The sequence below is a fragment of the Cervus canadensis genome, chromosome 21, assembly GCF_019320065.1.
Source record: "Cervus canadensis isolate Bull #8, Minnesota chromosome 21, ASM1932006v1, whole genome shotgun sequence".
NCBI lineage: Eukaryota > Metazoa > Chordata > Mammalia > Artiodactyla > Cervidae > Cervus > Cervus canadensis.
This window is the reverse complement of record NC_057406.1, coordinates 46,436,136-46,457,182: the sequence shown is the minus strand read 5'-3', so window position 1 is coordinate 46,457,182 and position 21,047 is coordinate 46,436,136. Positions and strand designations below refer to the sequence as shown.

At 41.7% G+C, this 21,047-nt stretch overlaps 1 protein-coding gene across 10 annotated transcripts in view; it reads left to right on the top strand.

The window, feature by feature from the left end:
• Positions 1 to 10,793, top strand: part of LOC122423898 (HIV Tat-specific factor 1-like) — a 326,655-nt gene extending 315,862 nt beyond the window's left edge. For 7 of the 10 annotated variants that reach the window (XM_043441359.1, XM_043441361.1, XM_043441363.1 and 4 more), the window contains 2 exons: positions 6,762 to 6,814; positions 7,572 to 10,792. In XM_043441359.1, coding sequence (XP_043297294.1) covers positions 7,627 to 9,927 — 2,301 coding nt within the window. In that variant the 5' untranslated portion in view covers positions 6,762 to 6,814; positions 7,572 to 7,626 and the 3' untranslated portion in view covers positions 9,928 to 10,792. Of the gene's footprint in view, positions 1 to 6,761; positions 6,815 to 7,571 lie in introns of all 10 variants that reach the window. The other 3 variants (XM_043441365.1, XM_043441369.1, XM_043441367.1) reach the window with 1 other exon arrangement.
• The last annotated feature ends 10,254 nt before the right edge of the window (positions 10,794 to 21,047 follow it).

The following is a 21,047-nucleotide window of genomic DNA, read 5'->3' as shown; positions in this document are numbered from 1 at the left end:
CAGACTCCTCCTGCTTCCTGTCCTAAACTGTGCTGTGGGGGCGAGATGAGCATGGTAGGACTATCCTACTCTGCAAGGAGGGGCTGAGGTTCAGAGGATATTTATTGGGCATTATAGTTAGTAAAGATTATAATCATCACAACCAAAATGACCAGCACTTACTGAGCACCTACTGTACGCTGAGTCCTTGGTGGGCAAATTTACATACAGTCTCACAGCGTTATATGGAATCCTTATTATCACCCAGAGAGCTCAGCGTCACAAGCCTCACTGTATGGAAAAAATCTTACCAGAGATCTTAAGTCATGCATCCAAATCACACGGTGAGTAAAGGGGAAGCAGGGGTCTGCTGGGGAGGAAGACATTTTCCTCTGCTCTTCCAGCTTCTTCTGTCTGGGCCCTGTGGTGACAAGGGAACACAGAGAGGACCTTTTATTTTCTTTTTAAGATGTTTTACTATTTATTTAACCACTCTCTGTTTTTGAATGTTGTCTTCTTTTTTTTTTTTAATTAAAATTTTTGTTTCGTTGTTATAGTTTAGTCACTAAAGTGAAAGTGAAAGTCTCTCAGTCGTGTCCCACTCTTTGGGACTCCATGGACTGTCCGTGGAATTCTCCAGGCCAGAATACTGGAGTGGATAGCTGTTCCCTTCTCCAGGGGATCTTCCCACCCCAGGGATCAAAACCAGGTCTCCTGCATTGCAGGCAGATTCTTTACCAGCTGATCACCAGGCAAGCCCAAGAATACTGGATTCCTTCTCCAGGGAATCTTCCTGACCCAGGGATCAAATCCTCATCTACGTTGACAGGCAGATTCTTTACCACTGAGATACCACATAGTTGTTTTGCAATGTTGTGTTAGTTTCAGGTGTATAGCAAAGTGATTCAGTTGCACATGTACATATACATAAATCTATTCTTTTCCAGCTTCTTTTCCCGTATAGATTGTTACAGAGTATTGAGTAGAGTTCCCTGAGCCATACAGTAGGTCTTTGCTGATGATCTATTTTATAGACAGTAATGTGTGTATGTCTGTTCCAGACTCCTAATTTACCCCTGCTCCCTGCCCCTCTTCCCACTTTGGTCCCCGTAAGTTTGTTTTAGGAGCCTGTGAGTCTGTTTCTGTTTAGTAAATAAGCTCATTTGTATTATTTTGTAAGATTCCACATCTAAGTTATGTCATATGATATTTATCCTTCTCTGTCTGACTTGCTTCACTCAGGATGACAGTCTTTAGGTTCATCCATGTTGCTGCAAATAGCATTATCTCATTCTCTCTATGGCTGAGTAATATTCATTGCATGTAGCTACCACAGCTTTAATCATTGAGAGGACTCTGATCTTTAGGCCCTGTTCCCTTTACCACATCTTGCTCATATTCTCTGCAGGTATTTCTGGTGATAGCTCTATTCCAGGAAAGGCCTTTTATGGAGCAAGTCTCCTGACCCAATGAAGCACATGGAAGCCAGAACTGTGGCACAGGCTTTAGAGAAAAGAAAGAGCTTTATTAATAGGTTGATGGCCTTAGGAGATACAGCTCAAATCTGTCTTCCCAATTCAGAGTTTGGAGCAGAAATTTAAGGGGTAAGGGATTTTCAAACTTGGAAGCTGATTGGCTAGTCTAGAATCAGTCCATAAGCTACTTGCACTGCTGGAAGCCAGATTTTCCTTATTGAAGGACTTCAATCTTTGTAATGGAGAAGGAAATAGCAACCCATTCCAATGTTCTTGCCTGGAAAATTCCATGGACAGAGGAACCTGACAGGCTACAGACCATGGGACTGCAAAGAGTTGGACACGACTGAGCAACTAACACTCTCTTTGTAAAAGGTTCTGGTGACAATATTTCTATTCTTTGAGTTTGGTATACTGGAGATTCTTGATTCTGGGGTGATCTGGGAGACAGAGGTTCCTGTCTTGCACATGAGCAGTGCTGTTTTTGTAAAATAACTCAAGGTTTGGTTAAACAACACCCTATTTAAGGAGACAAAACCAGTTTAAGCTGTTTTACATTCAGTTTCAGGTCCTGTGTCTGAATTGTTTTAGGCAGTTATGGGGAAGGTCAAAGTTTCTTCCTGAGTCATTTGGGCCTTAATTGTTTTCAGCTAAAATAATTTGCATGCTAGGGACGAATTGGTATCACTGACTCAATGGACATGAGTTTGAGTAAACTCCGTGGTTGGTGATGGACAGGGAGGCCTGGCGTGCTGCAGTCCATGGGGTCGCAAAGAGTTAGACACGACTGAGCGACTGAACTGAACTGAACTGAAAGAGACTAATTAGGGTGGCAAGTTTTGCTTCCCTCAGATTCAAGCCGAGACTGTCAGCATCCTGCCTCACAGCGCTGCCTCCTTTTGTGGGGAGTCCCTGCCCATGTGTCCTTGGCTCTCTTGGAGGCATCAGCGTGGAAGTCCCTTTTCCTGCTGGTGGCTTCCTGCAGCTCTCTGACCTTGGGCATTCTCTGGTCGCTGAGCAGGCCGGAAGTCCTGAGGGGTTCATGCTCCAAGAGCAGCCCTCAACCATTGAGGTTTAGAAACCAGAAAGATTTAATGCCTTGTTTCCTTGCCCTTGAGCAATTTTGAGGTCTTAGAAAAGACAACTGCTTAGAGAGTCCCTTGTGGGATACAGTCTGGGTTGCCCACAGAGTAATCCCTCATTAACCCACCTTTCACATATCTTCCTTCCTCTTCTTGTTTTCCCCACTAGCTCAAGGTGTTCTCTGAGATCAGCTCCCCAATATTCCCTTCATCCAAGACCCAAATTAAGACAACTAGGTACCCCTCAGGGAGTCTTCTGTCTGCTGGTTAATGACAGAATCATGCATTATTTAGGATGAAAAATTAAGACAGATGAGAAAGACTCATTGCGTATGTCTAAAGACACTGGGAGCTCTGCAACCTAGCTGTCACTTTGGTACACAGACAGAACACTTAAAACAGCTCAGATGTTCCCCCTGTTCAGTGCAGTGGCTGCATGAAAAATATTTTCCCAAGTGTTTATGCAGGTCTCTAAGCCAACAGATTTCAGAATTAGGCCTTCAAGTTGACTAATAATATGGGAGAAGCTTAGAAGTAATAAAATAAAGTTTAAACATGACCATGTGCCGCAGAAATGCTCCCTCAAACCAGAGACTGAATTAGAAATGATATGAAGAAAAATGAGCTTGCTACATCTCATTAGGGAGGTACTGCTAGATTTGCATTTTTGTTTAATACTCAAATGCTGCCACATTATAGCTGAGTCATGACTTCAACTTCCTTTAACAAATTAAAATGAGATTGGGTAAACAGACATCTAGAATACCAGCAAGCATTAACGAAAGTCTGAAAATGGTGCTGGTGATCATAAACCTTGCCTATGGAGCAGTGTGCTGTGAGCATCCAATTTCCTTCTGATTCTTTAAATTTGTCATTTTTATTAAGTAACATAAATTTAAGTGATATTTCATTAGTTGGGATACACGGGGATATATGTAAGGAAGAAAAATTGGTTAAAAAAAAGATCACAGGTAATGGCACCAGTGTCCCACTGATAATGAAAAAGAAATAACTTCTCCTGTGATTCCTAGTTTCTTATCATTATCAGAGAAGGAATATTGCCAACATTCAGCATCATATTCCAAATAGAACTTATCCTCTACTGATGAGATAATAGTTCATTTACACCCAAGATTATAATGCAGTTTGGAATCATACTTTCCCTTTCAATTTTCTTTCGTCTTCCAATATCATTAGGTTCACAGTTAGTTATAAAGGAGATTTATGGTTTTAAAACATCATCTTGTTTTCTTCTTTTCTGCTAACGAGTTGTATAAAATAAGTATGATTTTCCAAATGTTCGTTCTGAGTGTCAGAACTATACAATTTAGCAAGGAGCATCAAAGCACTATTAATGCTGCAATTTAGTGACAAAACACCTCTCAGTTTTCAAGTGCCTCTTGCTATATTTCTTCATTTCAAAGGATTTATTGTTTTATTTCCTTGGCTGTAATGGTTGGGTCCTAGCGTAATAGGCTTATTTTGATATTTTCTCCATGGTTTATTTCAATAACAGCTAACTCTACCTTTGAATGATGGTCAGCAAACAGGAAAACAGTGGGTGTCCCATTTTGCCTTTTTCTTCTCAGCATCTGCAATGGGTCATTTCATCATTGATGACAGCGTTCGGAATCTAAATACTGACTTGGAAGAGAGTCCTTCCTCCCTCCGTTTGAGGAACACTGGGAGCACCAGGCCATCCACTCTAGTTTAAAAAAAAAAATTTTTTTTTTCAAACAATCCCAAAACATACCACAAAAGCCTGAACTTCTAAGATGTGAATCTCAGTAATGACATGGATTAGAAACAAGCGGTGGACACACAAGCACACCCTTCAGGTTTAGGCAATTAAGCAGGATCCAGAGCGTGGGTTGCTTTCTGATTACTGACTGAACTGGAATTTGGGTACAAATGATGGATAACACTGCATCCTAGCATGGTGGGCTACAGTCCATGGGGTTGAAAAGAGTTGGACACAACTGAGCGACTAACACCTTCACTTTCAAACACTGCATGCTAGAATTACTACTTCTTCATAGTTTTCCAAGAACACTGCTCCCAGCCCTGCCAGTCTCTTAGGATTTTACTGGAATGTGACCACACCATAGGCAGAGATATAATAAAATACAGTCATTTGTAACTGGAAAATATATGCAGGGTGTCTATGGAGTAGTATGTTTTCTAGGCTTATTTGAAGGTGGGACAGAGATATTAAACTGAAGCATTGAAGGTGATGTTTCCTGCTACCCGTCTTATGGGCTTCATGCTTATGCCCTGGGGGGTTTCACTGAACTGTGAATGTCTGTCTCAGGAAGGCCAGTGTAAATCTCTCAGTCCCTACTGCAGTTTGCAGACCCCTAAATATCCCTTCTATTTTCATACACCCCAAATTTATAGAAGTCATGATTCTACAGGCAACACAATTAGGTATTTAAGGATCTTTTAAATAAATTGGATATCTATGTCTAATTATTTAACTGGATATCCATTGCTTTTTAATATATATAAGATATCAAAAGAAAATTAAAACCATCTGGAAGAAAATGTTAACAAAGAAAAAACTGAATGCTCAGACACAAATAGTTTCTTCACTTTTGATTTGTTTTTGAAATATCATTAATCAGAAGCAATAGTGTTCTCAGAACCCACGTTGGTAACTCTACCTGGCCTGGTGGTTCAGAGACAGTCTTTAGGAGAACCAGGCATCATCCAGCTGTAGGAGGAGAGTCTTCATTCCACAGATTCACTCTTTGTGATCAGTGGAAATAGCCTCTTAACTTCTTGTCATTCTTCTACCCTTGACCTGCAAATTAATCTCAACACAGCAGCCAGATGTGAACATTTAATAACATCAGATCATGTGATGCTACTCAACACATCCAAATGGCGGCCCATTTCATTAGGAGTGAAAGCCAGGAGGTGAGTGATGAACTGCTTTACGAGTTACTGTAGAGAAAGATTGGCCAAGCGTTTTGTGGATACTTACCACATGATCTCCAGCTTTTCAACCTGAGTTAGTCATTTATTTCTCTTCTATCCAAAATCCAACTGTAAATCAATGTCTTAGTCTAAGTTTTTGATGACAACATTCAACTTTTATCTTATATTAGTTGGTGTAACAGTAGTTGCTATAAGAGGTAAGTTTGAAACCTCTATGGTTCAACACTGTACAAGCTTACTTTTTATTTTGATCATGCCACACACCTTGTGGGATCTCAGCTCTCCAACCAGGAACTGAACCTGGGACACAGCAGTGAAAGCCCAGAATCCTAACCACTAGGTCACCAGGGGATTCCTAAAGCTTACTTCTTATTGCCAGGATCCTTTGGATCGCTTCTTGGTTGGTCAGCCCTCCACAGGGTCAATCAGGAACCCAGGCTCCCTCACTCTTGTGGCTCCTCCCTACTAGAGGTTCTCGGTGTCTCTCCATTCAGGTGTGAGGAAAGAAGGTTGACATATTTTAATACAATATTTTGGCCAAAACTCACTGGTTGAAATTCAGATACTTCACTACACTTGACTACAAAGGATGTTTGAAAAGGCAGTGTGTGCCCAAGAGGAAGAAGAAATAGATTTGTCAATCAGCTAGTAGGCTCTGCCATACCTATCTGCCATTTTTTCTGTTAGTTAGTGTACCATACAGCCTATTATTATTATCTCCTGGTTGTTTTGGTCTTGCTCATAAATAGCCATCATGATTGGATATTGTGATACATTCTTGGGTAGGCAGCAGAGGAGAAGGAGCAAGTTTCTAGAGTCCGAAATATTTGGGTTTACATAATAGCTGGACACTTAGCTGTGTGCCTTTGGCCAAGTTATTTAACCTTCTGATCATTAAGTACATCTGTCCAAGAAGACATAAAATGCTGGTCTCATGAGAGGGCTGAAAAAGAAACATATCAGAAAGCAAAACAGCATCAGTGAAGAGTACAGATCCTGAAGGTGGCGTGCTTGGGTTTGAATTTTGGCTGTGTCCCCTAATTTGTTAGATGATCTTGGATGAGCTTCAATTTCCTCATCTGTAAAATGGAGATCATAATATTACATATCTTATACAAGTATAGGAGGGAACTAAATGAGTTAATATATGTAAGGCATTCAGAATAGTGCATGAAACATAGAGTGTTAGTTAGCTCTCATTTGAGAGTATTTGGTGTGTCTTATAGGCTCTTGTTAAGTGGTCTTCTTTCCTGGTTATTGCCTGACATGGGTTGCTCTTTTGCAGAAACTGTTAAAGACTGAAAACCCCCAAAGATCTCCCAAAAGTGCTCTTCAAGGGTAAGATTTCAAGTACATTAGTGGGATGTCAAGGAGCTGTTTGTGTAGAGAGCCTTGCCAAATGGCCACCTGCTTTGATTACTGCAATGTTGGTTCTGGGTCCTGGCGGTAATTGCTCGAGAGAATACATTGACACAGAGCTCTTCTGGAATGATTTAAAAAAAATGTGTGATGTGAAGTTAAACAGCACAGGACTCGTTACCAATTTGGGTGGACAATGGCGACGGGAGGTTATCTGGGGTGTTAGGCTCATCTAAGTAAAAGATTGCAGTCTGAAAAATTGTTTAAAGAGAAATATAATTAGAATAATGGGACAACATAATGGGAAATCAATGCTATTAGTGTAATTGCTAATTACTACATTAGAACATTTATCCAAATCTCTTCTCCTTAAAACTAAAAACATGAAATTAAGTCACCACAGTAGACAATTTGTATAGAGGGACTCGGGGATTTTGGATTACTTTGGAAAATCTGCCCAGAACAATTTGTCATTGTACCAAACATCAAGCTGAACTGTCTCAGTTTCAAGAAGAGAATGTGCATGAGAGGACTCACATTTTCACTCTATTCATCTTGGTCATTTTAGGTCTCATAGGCTCAGGGCATTAAGAGTTTGCTGTTTGAAATGGACTTTTTCCCTCCTACCCTTAGAAGTGTTGGTTTATTGAAAGTGAGGTTTTTGGGGGAGGCGGGCTGGGGGGCGGTGGGGAGCAGGCTGAGTATGGCCAACCTCCTTTTCTCTGTTCCCCTCCAGCATCAGCTCGGCCTCTTCGCTCGACCGGACCTTGCCTCTAGGCTAAGTGGGCAACATGAGCGGCAACAACTTGGATGCAAACGACGAGTTTGATGAGCAGTTGCGAATGCAAGAGTTGTACGGAGACACCAAGGACGACGACACCGAGAAAGATCCCGGTGGAGAAACCGATTCTTTCAGGCAGCAGCCGACTGACACCCCGTACGAGTGGGACCTCGACAAGAAGGCTTGGTTCCCCAAGATCACTGAAGATTTCATTGCTACGTATCAGGCCAATTACAGCTTTTCTAACGATGGTGCATCTAGTTCTACTGCAAGTGTCCAAGATGCCAGTGCTAGGACTGCAAAAGAACTTCCGCAAAGACAATCTCCTGAACCCAGTGATCTGAAAAAGAAGGGAGAAAAGAGAAAGGCTGAATCAGGATGGTTTTGTGTTGAAGAAGACAGAAATACAAATGTTTATGTGTCTGGTTTGCCTCCAGACATTACAGTGGATGAATTTATACAGCTCATGTCGAAGTTTGGCATTATTATGAGAGATCCTCAAACAGAAGAATTTAAGGTCAAGCTTTACAAAGATAATCAAGGAAATCTTAAAGGAGATGGACTTTGCTGTTATTTGAAGAGAGAATCTGTGGATCTGGCATTAAAACTTTTGGATGAAGATGAAATTAGAGGCTACAAATTACACTTGGAGGTGGCAAAATTTCAGTTAAAGGGAGAATATGATGCCTCAAAGAAGAAGAAGAAGTGCAAAGACTACAAGAAAAAGCTGTCTATGCAACAAAAGCAGTTGGACTGGAGACCCGAGGGACGAGCTGGCCCGTCCCGAATGCGCCATGAGCGAGTTGTCATCCTCAAAAACATGTTTCATCCAGTGGATTTTGAGGATGATCCACTGGTGTTGAATGAAATCAGAGAAGACCTTCGAGTAGAGTGCTCAAAGTTTGGACAAATTAGGAAGCTCCTTCTCTTTGATAGACACCCCGATGGTGTGGCCTCTGTGTCCTTTAGGGATCCAGAGGAAGCTGATTATTGTATCCAAACCCTCAACGGAAGGTGGTTTGGTGGGCGTCAAATCACTGCCCAAGCATGGGATGGAACTACGGATTATCAGGTGGAGGAGACCACAAGAGAAAGGGAGGAAAGGCTGAGAGGATGGGAGGCTTTCCTCAACGCTCCTGAGGCCAACAGAGGCCTGCAGCATTCAGATTCCATCCGTGCTCCAGAAAGGGCAGGGCATTTTTCTGAGCACCCTGGCACATCTCAAACAAATGTTCAAGCAGCTGCAACTGAAATGGCATTTGAAGAACCTATAGTTGAAAAGAAGTTTGAAAAAATGGAAGATGGGGGAGAAATTGAAGAAGTTGCTTCTGAAAAAGATGTTAAAGAATGTGGCCCTGAGAAAGAAGCTGAAGGTCCCCAAGAAGAATCTGAAGAGAGCTGCCTTGAAAGAGAGTCTAAGGAAGGCTGTCCCAAAAGAGAGAGTGAAGAAGACTTCCCCGAGAGAGAGTCTGGAGAAGGCAGCCCTGAGAAAGAGCGTGAAGAGGGTAATCCTAACAAAGAGTCAAAAGAGACTGTCCCTGAAAGAGAATCCAAAAAGAAGAAACTCAAAACGGATCCTGACAAGAATGGCCGTGAGAAGGAGTCTGAAGAAGGCCCCGGCAAGGAGTCTGAGGGGGAGGCCAGCCCCCAAAAGGTGGCTTCTGAAGATGATGACTCAGAACAAAAGTCTGAAGACTGCTCGGAAAAGCAGTTTGAAGATGGCTCTGAAAAAGAGTTAGAAGAAAATGGCCTTGAGAAAGGCTTTGAGGAAGATGCCTCTGACAAGGAATTTAATGAAAACATTCTGGAAAAAGAGTTAGAAGAAAATGAGTCTGAAAAATCAGAATTCGAAGATGACAGCTCTGAAAAAGTGTTTGATGAAGGCGGCTCTGAGAAAGAGTTTGAAGAAGAGTCAGATGAAAAGGAAGGAGAGGAAGATGCATGTGAAAAGCTATTTGATGATGAGTCAGATGAGAAGGAGGATGAAGAAGGTGCAGAAGAAAAGGAACTTGAAGATGCTGATGAAAAGGACAAAGAATATGATGCAGATGAAGAGGTATTTGAAGATTCGGACGGAAAAGATGAAGATGGAGATGTAAAGGAAGATGAAGGCATAGATGAAAAGGTATTTGAAGATGATGATTCCAACGAGAAGTTGTTTGATGACGATTCCAGCGACAAATTGTTTGAAGATTCTGACGAGAGAGGGACTGTGGGTGGTTTAGGGAATGTTAAGGAGGAAGGGCCCTTGTCCACAGGCAGCAGCTTTGTTCTCAGTAGTGAGGATAATGATGACGACGACACTATTTAATCCCTTAAGCTTGCTTTTTACGGAGATTCCTTCTCCATTTTGCCTCTGCTGCAGGGTAATTACTCATAGTGTTACATGAATGTGTGCATAGAGGTAGGATGCCATCTGATTAATGCAGTGAAGTGTTCATGGTTACCTGTACCTAATGGTTTTAAATATGTGTTCATTGGCTGTTCAGTTCAAACTCCATAGCATAATGCAAGTTACCTTGCTCCTCGTCCTTTGTCAGATTTGTTAAGTGCATGCAAAATAATGTTGTTTAAAGTATTATGATTGAAGTTTGTGACATTCAGAAATAAAGAATGTTGTTGATATGCAGAAATGGAAAATTATACTTGAGTTAAATTGCATTTTTAATTCTTGCTCTTGCTTTTTTCATACTAACGTTTGGTGTTTTTTAAGGACTTGAAAAATCCCTGTAGGTGTCTCCTTGCTTCCACTTTATGATGTTACCACTGATATCCCCATTTCCCCTCTTTAAACCAGAACATGTTACTAAAACTTATGAGGTAAAGAACTCTTTGGAGTTTTTCACTCCCCAGTCCTCACAAGTTACTTTTTTCTACCCTCTTCCCATGAAAAGTGACTCTTAAATGTGCAAAGGTGAACTTCCCAGAGTCCACAGCTTCCATTATTGAAAAAATGGAGGAGATTAGAATTCTACCATTTACTGTTTGGACACCTCTAGAAGTTGATTCAAGTCAGAAGACCTTTCCCCAGAAAAATCTGTGTGTATGCTACACAACCTTTTGTATCCAGTTTGGGGCAGTTCATGTACATCTCCTGGAGTTTAAGAACTTTTGTCACACATATTTCAGATTTTTGTTTTTGGTTTTGTTCTAGAATTGTGGTGCCTAGTACTATGGAAATTGTGTAGTTCCAATAAAAACTGTGGCTCTTTTCTTGATGGTGCTTTCCAAATTCAGTATTGATGAATTGACTTCTGATGTTGCACTTAAGAAGTTATTCTCATAAATTAGAATTAAAATAAACTGCATTGGTGCATTTTCATTAAAAAAAAAAAAAAAGAAAGTGGGGTTTTTGGATCATGTCACCAAACTAGGATTCTGAGTGTCGTGAATACCCTCCCCCGGGAGTGGTGAAGAGCTTGGGCCAATTCGGGATTGTTTGAAGTGAGGGGGACAGTGCAGCATTTCCTGGCAGAGAGACCAGAGGTATCACTTTAAGCTGAAGAAAATGTGACAACCCAAGTACCCTGGGGAATGGGGTGAAAGGCTGGATGATTCTATTTGAAGTTTTTGTTGTTGTTTTGTGGCTAAGTCATGTCCAACTCTTTGCAACTCCATGGACTGTAGCCTGCCAGGCTCTTCTGTCCATGGGATTCTCCAGGCAAGAATATTGGAGTGGGTTGCCATTTCCTTCTCCAGGGTATCTTCTTGACCCAGAGATCAAACCTGCATCTGCAGCATCTCCTGCATTGCAGGCAGATTTTTTTTACCTCTGAGCCACCAGGGAGTTCAGTTCAGTTCAGTTCAGTCGCTCAGTCGTGTCCGACTCTTTGTGACCCCATGAATCGCAGCACGCCAGGCCTCCCTGCCCATCACAAACTCCCGGAGTTTACTCAAACTCATGCCCATCATGTTGGTGATGCCATCCAGCCATCTCCTCCTCTGTCGTCCCCTTCTCCTCCTGCCCCCAATCCCTCCCAGCATCAGGGTCTTTTCAAATGAGTCAACTCTTCGCATGAGGTGGCCAAAGTATTGAAGTTTCAGCTTCAGCATCAGTCCTTCCAATGAACACCCATGACTTATCTCCTTCAGGATGGACTGGTTGGATCTCCTTGCAGTCCAAGGGACTCTTCTCCAGCACCACAGTTCAAAGACATCAATTTTTCGGCGCTCAGCTTTCTTCACAGTCCAACACTCACGTCCATACATGACCACTGGAAAAACCATAGCCTTGACCAGACTGACCTTTGTTGGCAAAGTAATGTCTCTGCTTTTTAACATGTTATCTAGGTTGGTCATAACTTTCCTTGCAAGGAGTAAGCGTCTTTTAATTTCATGGCTGCAGTCACCATCTGTAGTGATTTTGGAGCCAAGAAAAATAAAGTCTGACACTGTTTCCACTGTCTCCCCATCTATTTCCCATGAGGTGATGGGACCAGATGCCATAATCTTAGTTATCTGAATGTTGAGCTGTAAGCCAACTCTTTCACTCTCCTCTTTCACTTTTATCAAGGGGCTTTTTAGTTCCTCTTCACTCTCTTGCCATAAGGGTGGTGTCATCTGCATATCTGAGGTTATTGATATTTCCTCCGGCAATCTTGATTCCAGCTTGTGCTTCTTCCAGCCCAGCGTTTCTCATGATGTTCTCTGCATATAAGTTAAATAAGCAGGGTGACAATACACAGCCTTGACGTACTCCTTTTCCTATTTGGAACCAGTCTGTTGTTCCGTGTCCCCAGGGAAGCCCTGGTTTAATTTGAAGTATTTGGATACAATGCAGATTCTTTCCTTTCTGTGTCAATGTGAGTTTAGGTTGGAATCCAGGAAGTATCCCATTTGGGGGAATGCAAGTAGTTTGGAAGTAATGTGGCAGTCTGGGGACAAAGAGCAGGAGGCTTAGAACTCTCAATTAAATGGTGGGGATGGAGCTTGTTTTCTTTTTAATTGTGGGGAAATATATATATATATATAATGTAAAATTTGCCATGTTTAAAGCATACAAGCATAATTCAGCAGCATTAATCATATACATAATGTTGTGAAACTATTACTATTTCCAAAACTTTTCATCATTCCAAATAGAAACTCTGTAATCATTAAGCAATGATTCTCTATTCTCTCCTCCCTCTAGCCCTTAATAACCTCTAATCTAATTTCTGTTTCTATGAAAAGTAATGAAAGTGTTAGTTGCTGAGTCATGTCTGACTCTTTGCGACCCCATGGACTATAGCCCGCCAGTCTCCTCTGTCTATGGGATTTTTCAGGCAAGAATACTGGAGTGGTTTTCCATGCCCTCCCCCAGGGGATCTTTACCCAGCAATCGAACAAGGTCTCCTGCATTGTACGTGGATTCTTTACTGTCTGAACCTCCAGGGTTAGGGTTAGGGTTAGAGTTATTGTTTGCCTAACCAATATTTCATGTAAGTGGGATCATAAAATACTTCTCCTATTTGTCCTTTTCTGTGTCTGAGTTATTTCCAATAGCATAGTGCTTTCAGTGTTCATCCATGTTGCAACATGTGTCAGAATCTGTTTTTTTAGGATGAAATTATATATATATATATATATATATATATATATATATGATATATACATATATATATATATATGATATATACACACACACACAATATGCTGTGTGCTGTGCTTAGTCATCAGTCACATCTGACTCTCTCAGACCCTTTGGACTGTTGACCACAGGATACATATTATATTATATAGCAGTTCAGTTGAGTCACTCAGTTCTGTCCGACTCTTTGTGACCCCTTGGACTGTAGCACACCAGGCCTCCCTGTCCATCAGCAACTCTTGGAGCTTACTCAAACTCATGTCCATTGAGTCGGTGATGCCATCCAACCATCTCGTCCTCTGTCATCCGCTTCTCCTCCCACCTTTATTTATTCCCCACCCCGCCCACCTTTAATCTTTCCCAGTATTAGGGTCTTTCCCAGTGAGTCAGCTCTTCACATCAGGTGGCCAAAGTATTGGAGTTTCAGCTTCACCATCAGTCCTTCCAATGAATATTCAGGACTGATCTCCTTTAGGATGGATTGGTTGGCTCTTCTTGCAGTCCAAGGGATTCTCAAGAGCCTTCTGCAACACCACAGTTCAAAAGCATCAATTCTTCAGTGCTCAGCTTTCTTTATAGTCCAACTCTCACATCCATACGTGACTACTGATACATATATATATACACACACACACAATAAACTGAAGTTTGCTGCATTTTGCTTATCCATTCCTCTGTCAGTGGATTGTCAAGCTGTTTCCTCATTTTGGCTACTTCGAATAGTGCTGTGTGAACACTGGCTTCCCTGGTAGCTCAGTCGGTAAAGAACCTGCCCGCAGTACAGGAGACCTGGGTTCAAGTCCTGGGTTGGGAAGATCCTCTGGAGAAGGAAATGGCAACCCATTCCAGTCTCCTCATCTGGAGAATACCATGGACAGAGGAGCCTGCAGCCTACAGTCCATGGGATTGCAAGAGTTGGACACGACTGAGTGACTAAACCACCGCATGAACACTGGTGTACAGGTGTCTGTGTGAGTCTCTGCTTTCAGTTCTTTGGTGTATGTACCTAGGAGTGAAATTGATGGGTCATATGGTAATTTGTGTTTGGCTTCTTGAGGAATAGCCAAAGTGTTTTCCTGGAGTTGTTCTTGACACCTGTGAACGTGGTGACAGGGTGCAGAGATGGGGATGAGGTCTGACATAGGACATGGACCCCAGGAGCACCGCAGATGCCCCAGTGAGTGGTCTGGCTGTGTGCAGCACTTGCGTTTCTAACACATGCTCAGGCGTGGTGTGTGGGCCTCTGCTGGCTTCACCTGGGTGCTGGTTAGACCTGAAGCATCTCAGGGCCTGTCCCGGAAGTGTCTGTTTGTGCTTCTCTGTCTTCAGTGTGATGGACATATTTCCTGGGCATCTTGTAATCATGTGTGTCCTGAGTGCAGTAGTCTGAGAGTTTGTAGTTCCAACATACTCTCAGGTGACGTTGGGCCTGCTGATCCCGGAACTATACCTTGAAGAATAAATGAGTGTCAATACTATCTGTGTATGGTAATCACCTAGTGAACTTTTCAAATGTCCCAAGGCTCGAACCCAACCACAGAGGTTCTGCTGTAATTGGTTTGGGGTGGGCCCTGGCATTATTTCAGTAATGTTACTCACGAGAGTCTACCATGCACCCAGGGTTGAGAACTCTTCTGGGTTTGGACGTTGTCTTATCTCTTGCACAGGTGTCCTCCTTCCCTCCTTTCTTTCCAAACTCTCCTGCTTAAAGCTGAATCAGACTCCCAGCTGATTGACCTCTCTAACCCCTGCTTATCATTCCCGTTGCCTCCAGATGGATCCTTCTCAAGCTAGTGCCGAACAGACTGTACCCTTGCAAAAACCTTCAGTGACTCCACATTGCCCTCCACGAATAAGCAAGACACGCACCTATCCTGGAGCTCTTAGGGTAGCTCCAACCTACTTTTCCAGCTATGTTTCCCTCTTTACTGAACCCTGTGTCTCAGAAAGACTAAATTAATTTATGTCCTCTGAATAGACCATACGTTTTCCTGTCTCTTTGATTTTGCTTGGGTTGACTCTCCATCTGGTTAATCTTTTCTGCGTATCTGTCAATTAAGGACCATCCCTGTTTTTTACTTCCTCTATGAAAGCCTTTATTGATCTTTGCAACTGATGTAATCATTTTTCCTCTAGCACTTTGTTTCTTATAGCATTTTTCTTTTTAAATTTATTTTATTGGAGGATAATTGCTTTACAATATTGGGTTGTTTTCTGCCATACATGGACATAAATCAGCCATAGATATACATATGTCCCCTCCGTCTTGAACCTCCCTCCTGCCTCCACCCCACCCCATCCCTCTAGGTTGTCACAGAGCACTGGGTTTGATCTCTCTGCATCATACAACAAATTCCCATTGATTATCTATTTTACATATGGTAATATGTACATAGTATCACTGCTACTCTCAATTTATCTCACTTTCTCCTTCCCTTGGCTTCCCTGGTGGCTCAGTGGTAAAGAATCCAGCTGCCAGTGCAGGAGACAAAAAGAAACTCAGGTTCAATCTTTGGGTCAGGAAGATGCCCTGTAAGAGGAAATGGTAACCCACCCCAGTATTCTTGCCTGGAAAATTCCATGGACAGAGGAACAAAGAGTCGGACGTGACTGCGTGAATGAGCTCGAGCACTCCTTTCCTCACTGTGTCCACAAGTCTGTTCTCTGTGTCTGCATCTCTACTGCTGCCCTGCAAATAGGTTCATCTGTACCATCTTTCTAGATTCTAGATATATGCACGAATATACCACATTTGTTTTTCTCTTTCTAATTGTCTTATAGCATTTTCCCCCTTGTATTTCTGGGATTCACATTCTGCTCTTATCCTTCTTATTGGACTGCAAACTCTCTGAGCGCGTGTCTCTTCTTTCTTATCTTTGATCCTCTGCTGAGCCTACTCAGTGTCAGGCACATAGTAGGTGTCCATAATGATTTGTTAAATTATATTCGATTGAGTAATTTGTCTGCATGTTGTTAATTCAGTTTTGGCCTCTCTGTGGTATACTGACATTTCAATTCCTCTGCCTGACATTTAGTAAATCTTTAGGGATTTTACTTCAGTGCTTTCCTGGAAGCTCTAAATGTTCTTTATAAACATGGACTATAGCTCCCACAGTGTCTTCAAAAGTTTGCAGTGTTCACCCTGTACCAGTTAGAATTTTGGCTTCCTTGTGTCTTGAGATGGCACGGGATCTTATAGGAAGTCAGAGGCGATGCTCATTCCACTTTCAAAGACTCAGGATGTTCCCCAAACTTTGGAATGCAGTGGTAATGAACCGTGATTCTAGGAAGCCTATCCAGCTCTGACTCCTACTCACTGTTTGGGTGGGAACCTCTTCAGTAGTTAAGTGGTGATGGGACTTGGGACGTAATTCAATGGTGTCCCCAGCAGTAGCTGGCAATCCTATAGAAACGATTATAAGGAATCCCCTCTCATTTGGCACAGTGAGATGTGAACGTTTTCTAACTGGCTAATTAGTGCAGTTATCATTTTTAGCCAAAATGTCAATGTGTAGGACTTAATTAGCCTGCCCTAGCATTCTACATTGCTTCTTAGTTAGTCTGTCAGCATTTTCAGACTTTGGAAGAATGCCGGGAACTATTACCTACATACTTGCATAAACTTTTAAGACTTTTAGAAAAATTACTATGACAAACAGATAAAGTCTCCAGGAATGACATGTTCTAAGATGGGTGGAAGAGTTGTGATCAAAGAACTATTTAGTCAGTGGGAAGTCTGAAAAAAAAAAGGCCTTGACATCCATTGTTCCTATTTCTACATTTCATGACTGAGATGGTTCAGATGTTTCAATCTCTGTTTTAGACTCCTTTGGTTTCTAGTAGCAGAACCTGATTCCATCTGGTTAAGCTGCATGGGAATTTATTGCCAGGCTATTGGGAAATGCGCAGAGTGAAGGAGACTCTGAATAGCTCAGTCATGCAATGTAGGAGACCAGAGAAGCTTCTAGGATATAGGTAGTAGGAATTAGGGGGCTGTCTCCTCAGGATTCTGCTGGGAAAATTAACATGTTGCAAATAGTTTTACAGTAAGTCCCCTACATATGAACCTTCAAGTCTCAGACTTTGAAAGATGTGAACGTGCGTTCCATCAACATCAGACGTGAGTGAAAACGCAGCTTGCCTTGCATCTCCTATTCCTGATGGTCCTTCAGCTCTACCATCTCCCACCTCCTCTCCCTCCTCCAGTCAGCAACTCTTTTTGCTTCTTCAGTTGAATCCAGCCCTTGTGTGCCATCTGTTGTATTGTACTACTGTACTTTTCAAGGCACTGTACTGTAGTACTGTATGATTAAATATGTCTTTATGTGTTATTTGTGTGAAAAGTATTATAAACCTGTTATAGTACAGTACTATATGGCCAATTATGTTAGTTAGGTACCTAGTCTAACTTTGTTGGACTTACCAACAAACTGGACTTACAAGCATGGTCTTGGAACAGAACTTGTGTGTATGTAGGGGACTTATTGTAGTTCTTTTGACTTTCCAAGGAAAGAGGTTTGGATAGCCCTATCTTGGGTCATGGAATAGGTCTAATAGCATCCCCGCAAAATTCATGTCCACTCATAACCTCAAAATGTGTGACCTTATTTAGAGTAAGTGTTTTTACAGATGTAATTGGGCTTCCCAGGTGGCACTAGAGGTAAAGAGCCTGCCTGGTGTTGCAGAGACATAAGAGACGCAGGGTTTGATCTCTGGGTGGGAAAGATCCCCTGGAGAAAGAAATGGCAACCCACTCCAGTATTCTTGACTGGAGAATTCCGTGAACCGAGGAGCCTGGTGGGCTACAGTCCATAGAGTCACAAAGAGTTAGACATGACTGAAGTGACTTAGCACACACACACAGATGTAATTAAGGAAACGGTGGAAATGTAGCCATACTTGGTTAGAGTGGGCCCTGCATCTGACAGGAGTGTCTTTATGAGAGTCAGACAAGAAGGGGACACAGAGACAGAGAAAAGAAGGTGATGGGAGAATGGAGGTAGAGACAGGAGTGATGTATCTACAAGCTGAGGAACACCAGGATGGGCAACAACCATCTTTAGATGGAAGGGCGACAAGGGATGCTTTCTCCTCAGAGCCTCCAGAGAGAACCAAGCCTGCTGCAGCTGGATTGTGAACTGGGGTCCTCTGTGAGAGAATTCGTTGTTGTTATTTGAGTCACCAAGTTTGTGGTGATTTGTTTCAGGAAACAACTACAGGTCATATGTCCATTTCTGCCCAGGAGAAGTTGACTTCAACTGACATCCTTACTGTAACTGTGTGCAGTGGGTTAGAGGAACTTCCCAAAAGCAGATCCAGTGGTGTCATCAAAGAAAAGAACATGGATCAGGGCAGAAACTGCATGAATGGCCATTGCATATCATACAGTCCTATTTTCCCTGAGGCCTGGGGGATAAGGATGGGAAAAGTGCCGTCTAGCACCTGCCTCAAGTGTAACGTAAAGCACATCCTCTGAGTTTGCAAAGTTACAGCTGGGAACACTACAGGCCTTTTGGAGGAGGATTAGTGGCATTTTCGGCATTGGTGGGGGGGGGTGCAAAAGATATAGCAGGGAATGTGTAGGACAAAGCTCTCATTTTTATGGTAGGGAAGAGATGCATGATCACATATGATATGGGTCAGGAGGAAAACTGAAATGAATGAAAATTTACTGTTGTATTAACTAAAAGATCATTAATTGGAATCATGATCCCATCTCATTCTTTGACTGGGACATTGTGACAAACGTGGGTTGATACTCAAAAGAATAAATTCTAGCCCATGTGCAGAAAAATCACTATGGGCTGAGTGGACATTTTCGATCTTGTTTGAGTGACTCTGTATTCCCCTTAAGTTATCAGGTATCTGGTGGCCAAAGAGGTATCTGCATTTCCTTCCTTTGCAATTCCAACAACAACATCAAGAGCTAATATTTACTGAGGGTTTCCTATGAGCCAAAAGCCATGCCAAATGTAACATATGCAGCATTTTATTTAATCCTCAAACAGCTCAATATTGTTGATATTGCTAGCGGCTCTGATCTTACAGTGTGGAAATGAAGGTCTAGACAGGTTAAGTAACCTGCCTAAGGTCATGTAACTGGGAATGGTTGATGCTAAGATTCAAACTCCAGAGTCTTGACCTCAGAGACTAAATTCTTTAACTCTTTAGTTGTTATGTATACCCTCACTGTATCTATGTCATTTCATTAAAGAATCAACTACTTTTTTGGTTGTTGCTATGATCTTTCCTTTAAAAGCCTAGAAGCCATAGTGGCTGTACTAGTTTGCATTCCCACCAACTGTGTAAGAGGGTTCCCTTTTCTCCACACCCTCCCCAGCATTTATTGCTTGTAGACTTTTGGATAGCAGTCATCGTGACTGGCGTGTAATGGTACCTCATTGTGGTTTTGATTTGCATTTCTCTGATAATGAGTGATGTTGAGCATCTTTTCATATTAGCCATCTGTATGTCTTCTTTGGAGAAATGTCTGTTTAGTTCTTTGGCCCACTTTTTGATTGGGTCATTTATTTTTCTGGAATTGAGTTGCTTGTATATTTTTGAGATTAATTCTTTGTCCGTTGCTTCATTTGCTATTATTTTCTCCCATTCTGAAGGCTGTCTTTTCACCTTGTTTATAGTTTCCTTTGTTGTGCAGAAGCTTTTAATTTTAATTAGGTCCCATTTGTTTATTTATGCTTTTATTTCCAATATTCTGGGAGGTGGATCATAGAGGATCCTGCTCTGATTTATGTCAGAGAGTGTTTTGCCTATGTTTTCCTCTAGGAGTTTTATAGTTTCTGGTCTTACATTTAGATTTTTAATCCATTTTGAGCTTATTTTTGTGTATGGTGTTAGAAAGTGTTCTAGTTTCATTCTTTTACAAGTGGTTGACCAGTTTTCCCAGCACCACTTGTTAAAGAGGTTGTCTTTATCCATTGTATATTCTTGCCTCCTTTGTTGAAGATAAGGTGTCCCTAGGTGCGTGGATTTATCTCTGGGATTTCTATTCTGTTCCATTGATCTATATTTCTGTCTTTGTGCCAGTACTACACTGTCTTGATGACTGTGGCTTAGTAGTAGAGCCTGAAGTCAGGAAGATTGATTCCTCCAGTTCCATTCTTCTTTCTCAAAATTGCTTTGTCTATTCGAGGTTTTTTGTATTTCCATACAAATTTTGAAATTATTTGTTCTAGTTCTGTGAAAAATACCGTTGGTAGCTTGATAGGGAGTGCATTGAATCTATAGATTGCTTTGGGTAGTATACTCATTTTCCATATATTGATTCTTCTGATCCATGAACACGGTATATTTCTCCCTTTATTTGTGTCCGCTTTGATTTCTTTCATCAGTGTTTTATAGTTTTCTATATATAGGTATTTTGTTCTTTTAGGTAGATTTATGTGGAGATTTCTTAAAAAACTGGAAATAGACCTACCATATGACCCAGCAATCCCACTGTTGGGCATACACACTGAGGAAACCAGAATTGAAAGAGACACGCGTACCCCAGTGTTCATCGCAGCACTGTTTATAATAACCAGGACATGGAAGTAACCTAGATGTCCGTCAGCAGATGAATGGATAAGAAAACTGTGGTATGTATACACAATGGAATATTACTCAGCCATCAAAAAGAATACATTAGAATCAGTTCTAATGAGGTGGATGAAACTGGAGCCTATTATACAGAGTGAAGTAAGCCAGAAAGAAAAACACCAATACAGTATACTAACACATATATGTGGAATTTAGAAAGACAGTAATGATAACCCTTTATGCGAGACAGCAAGAGAGACACAGATGTATTGACAGTCTTTTGGACTCTATGGGAGAAGGCGAGGACAGGATGATATGGTAGA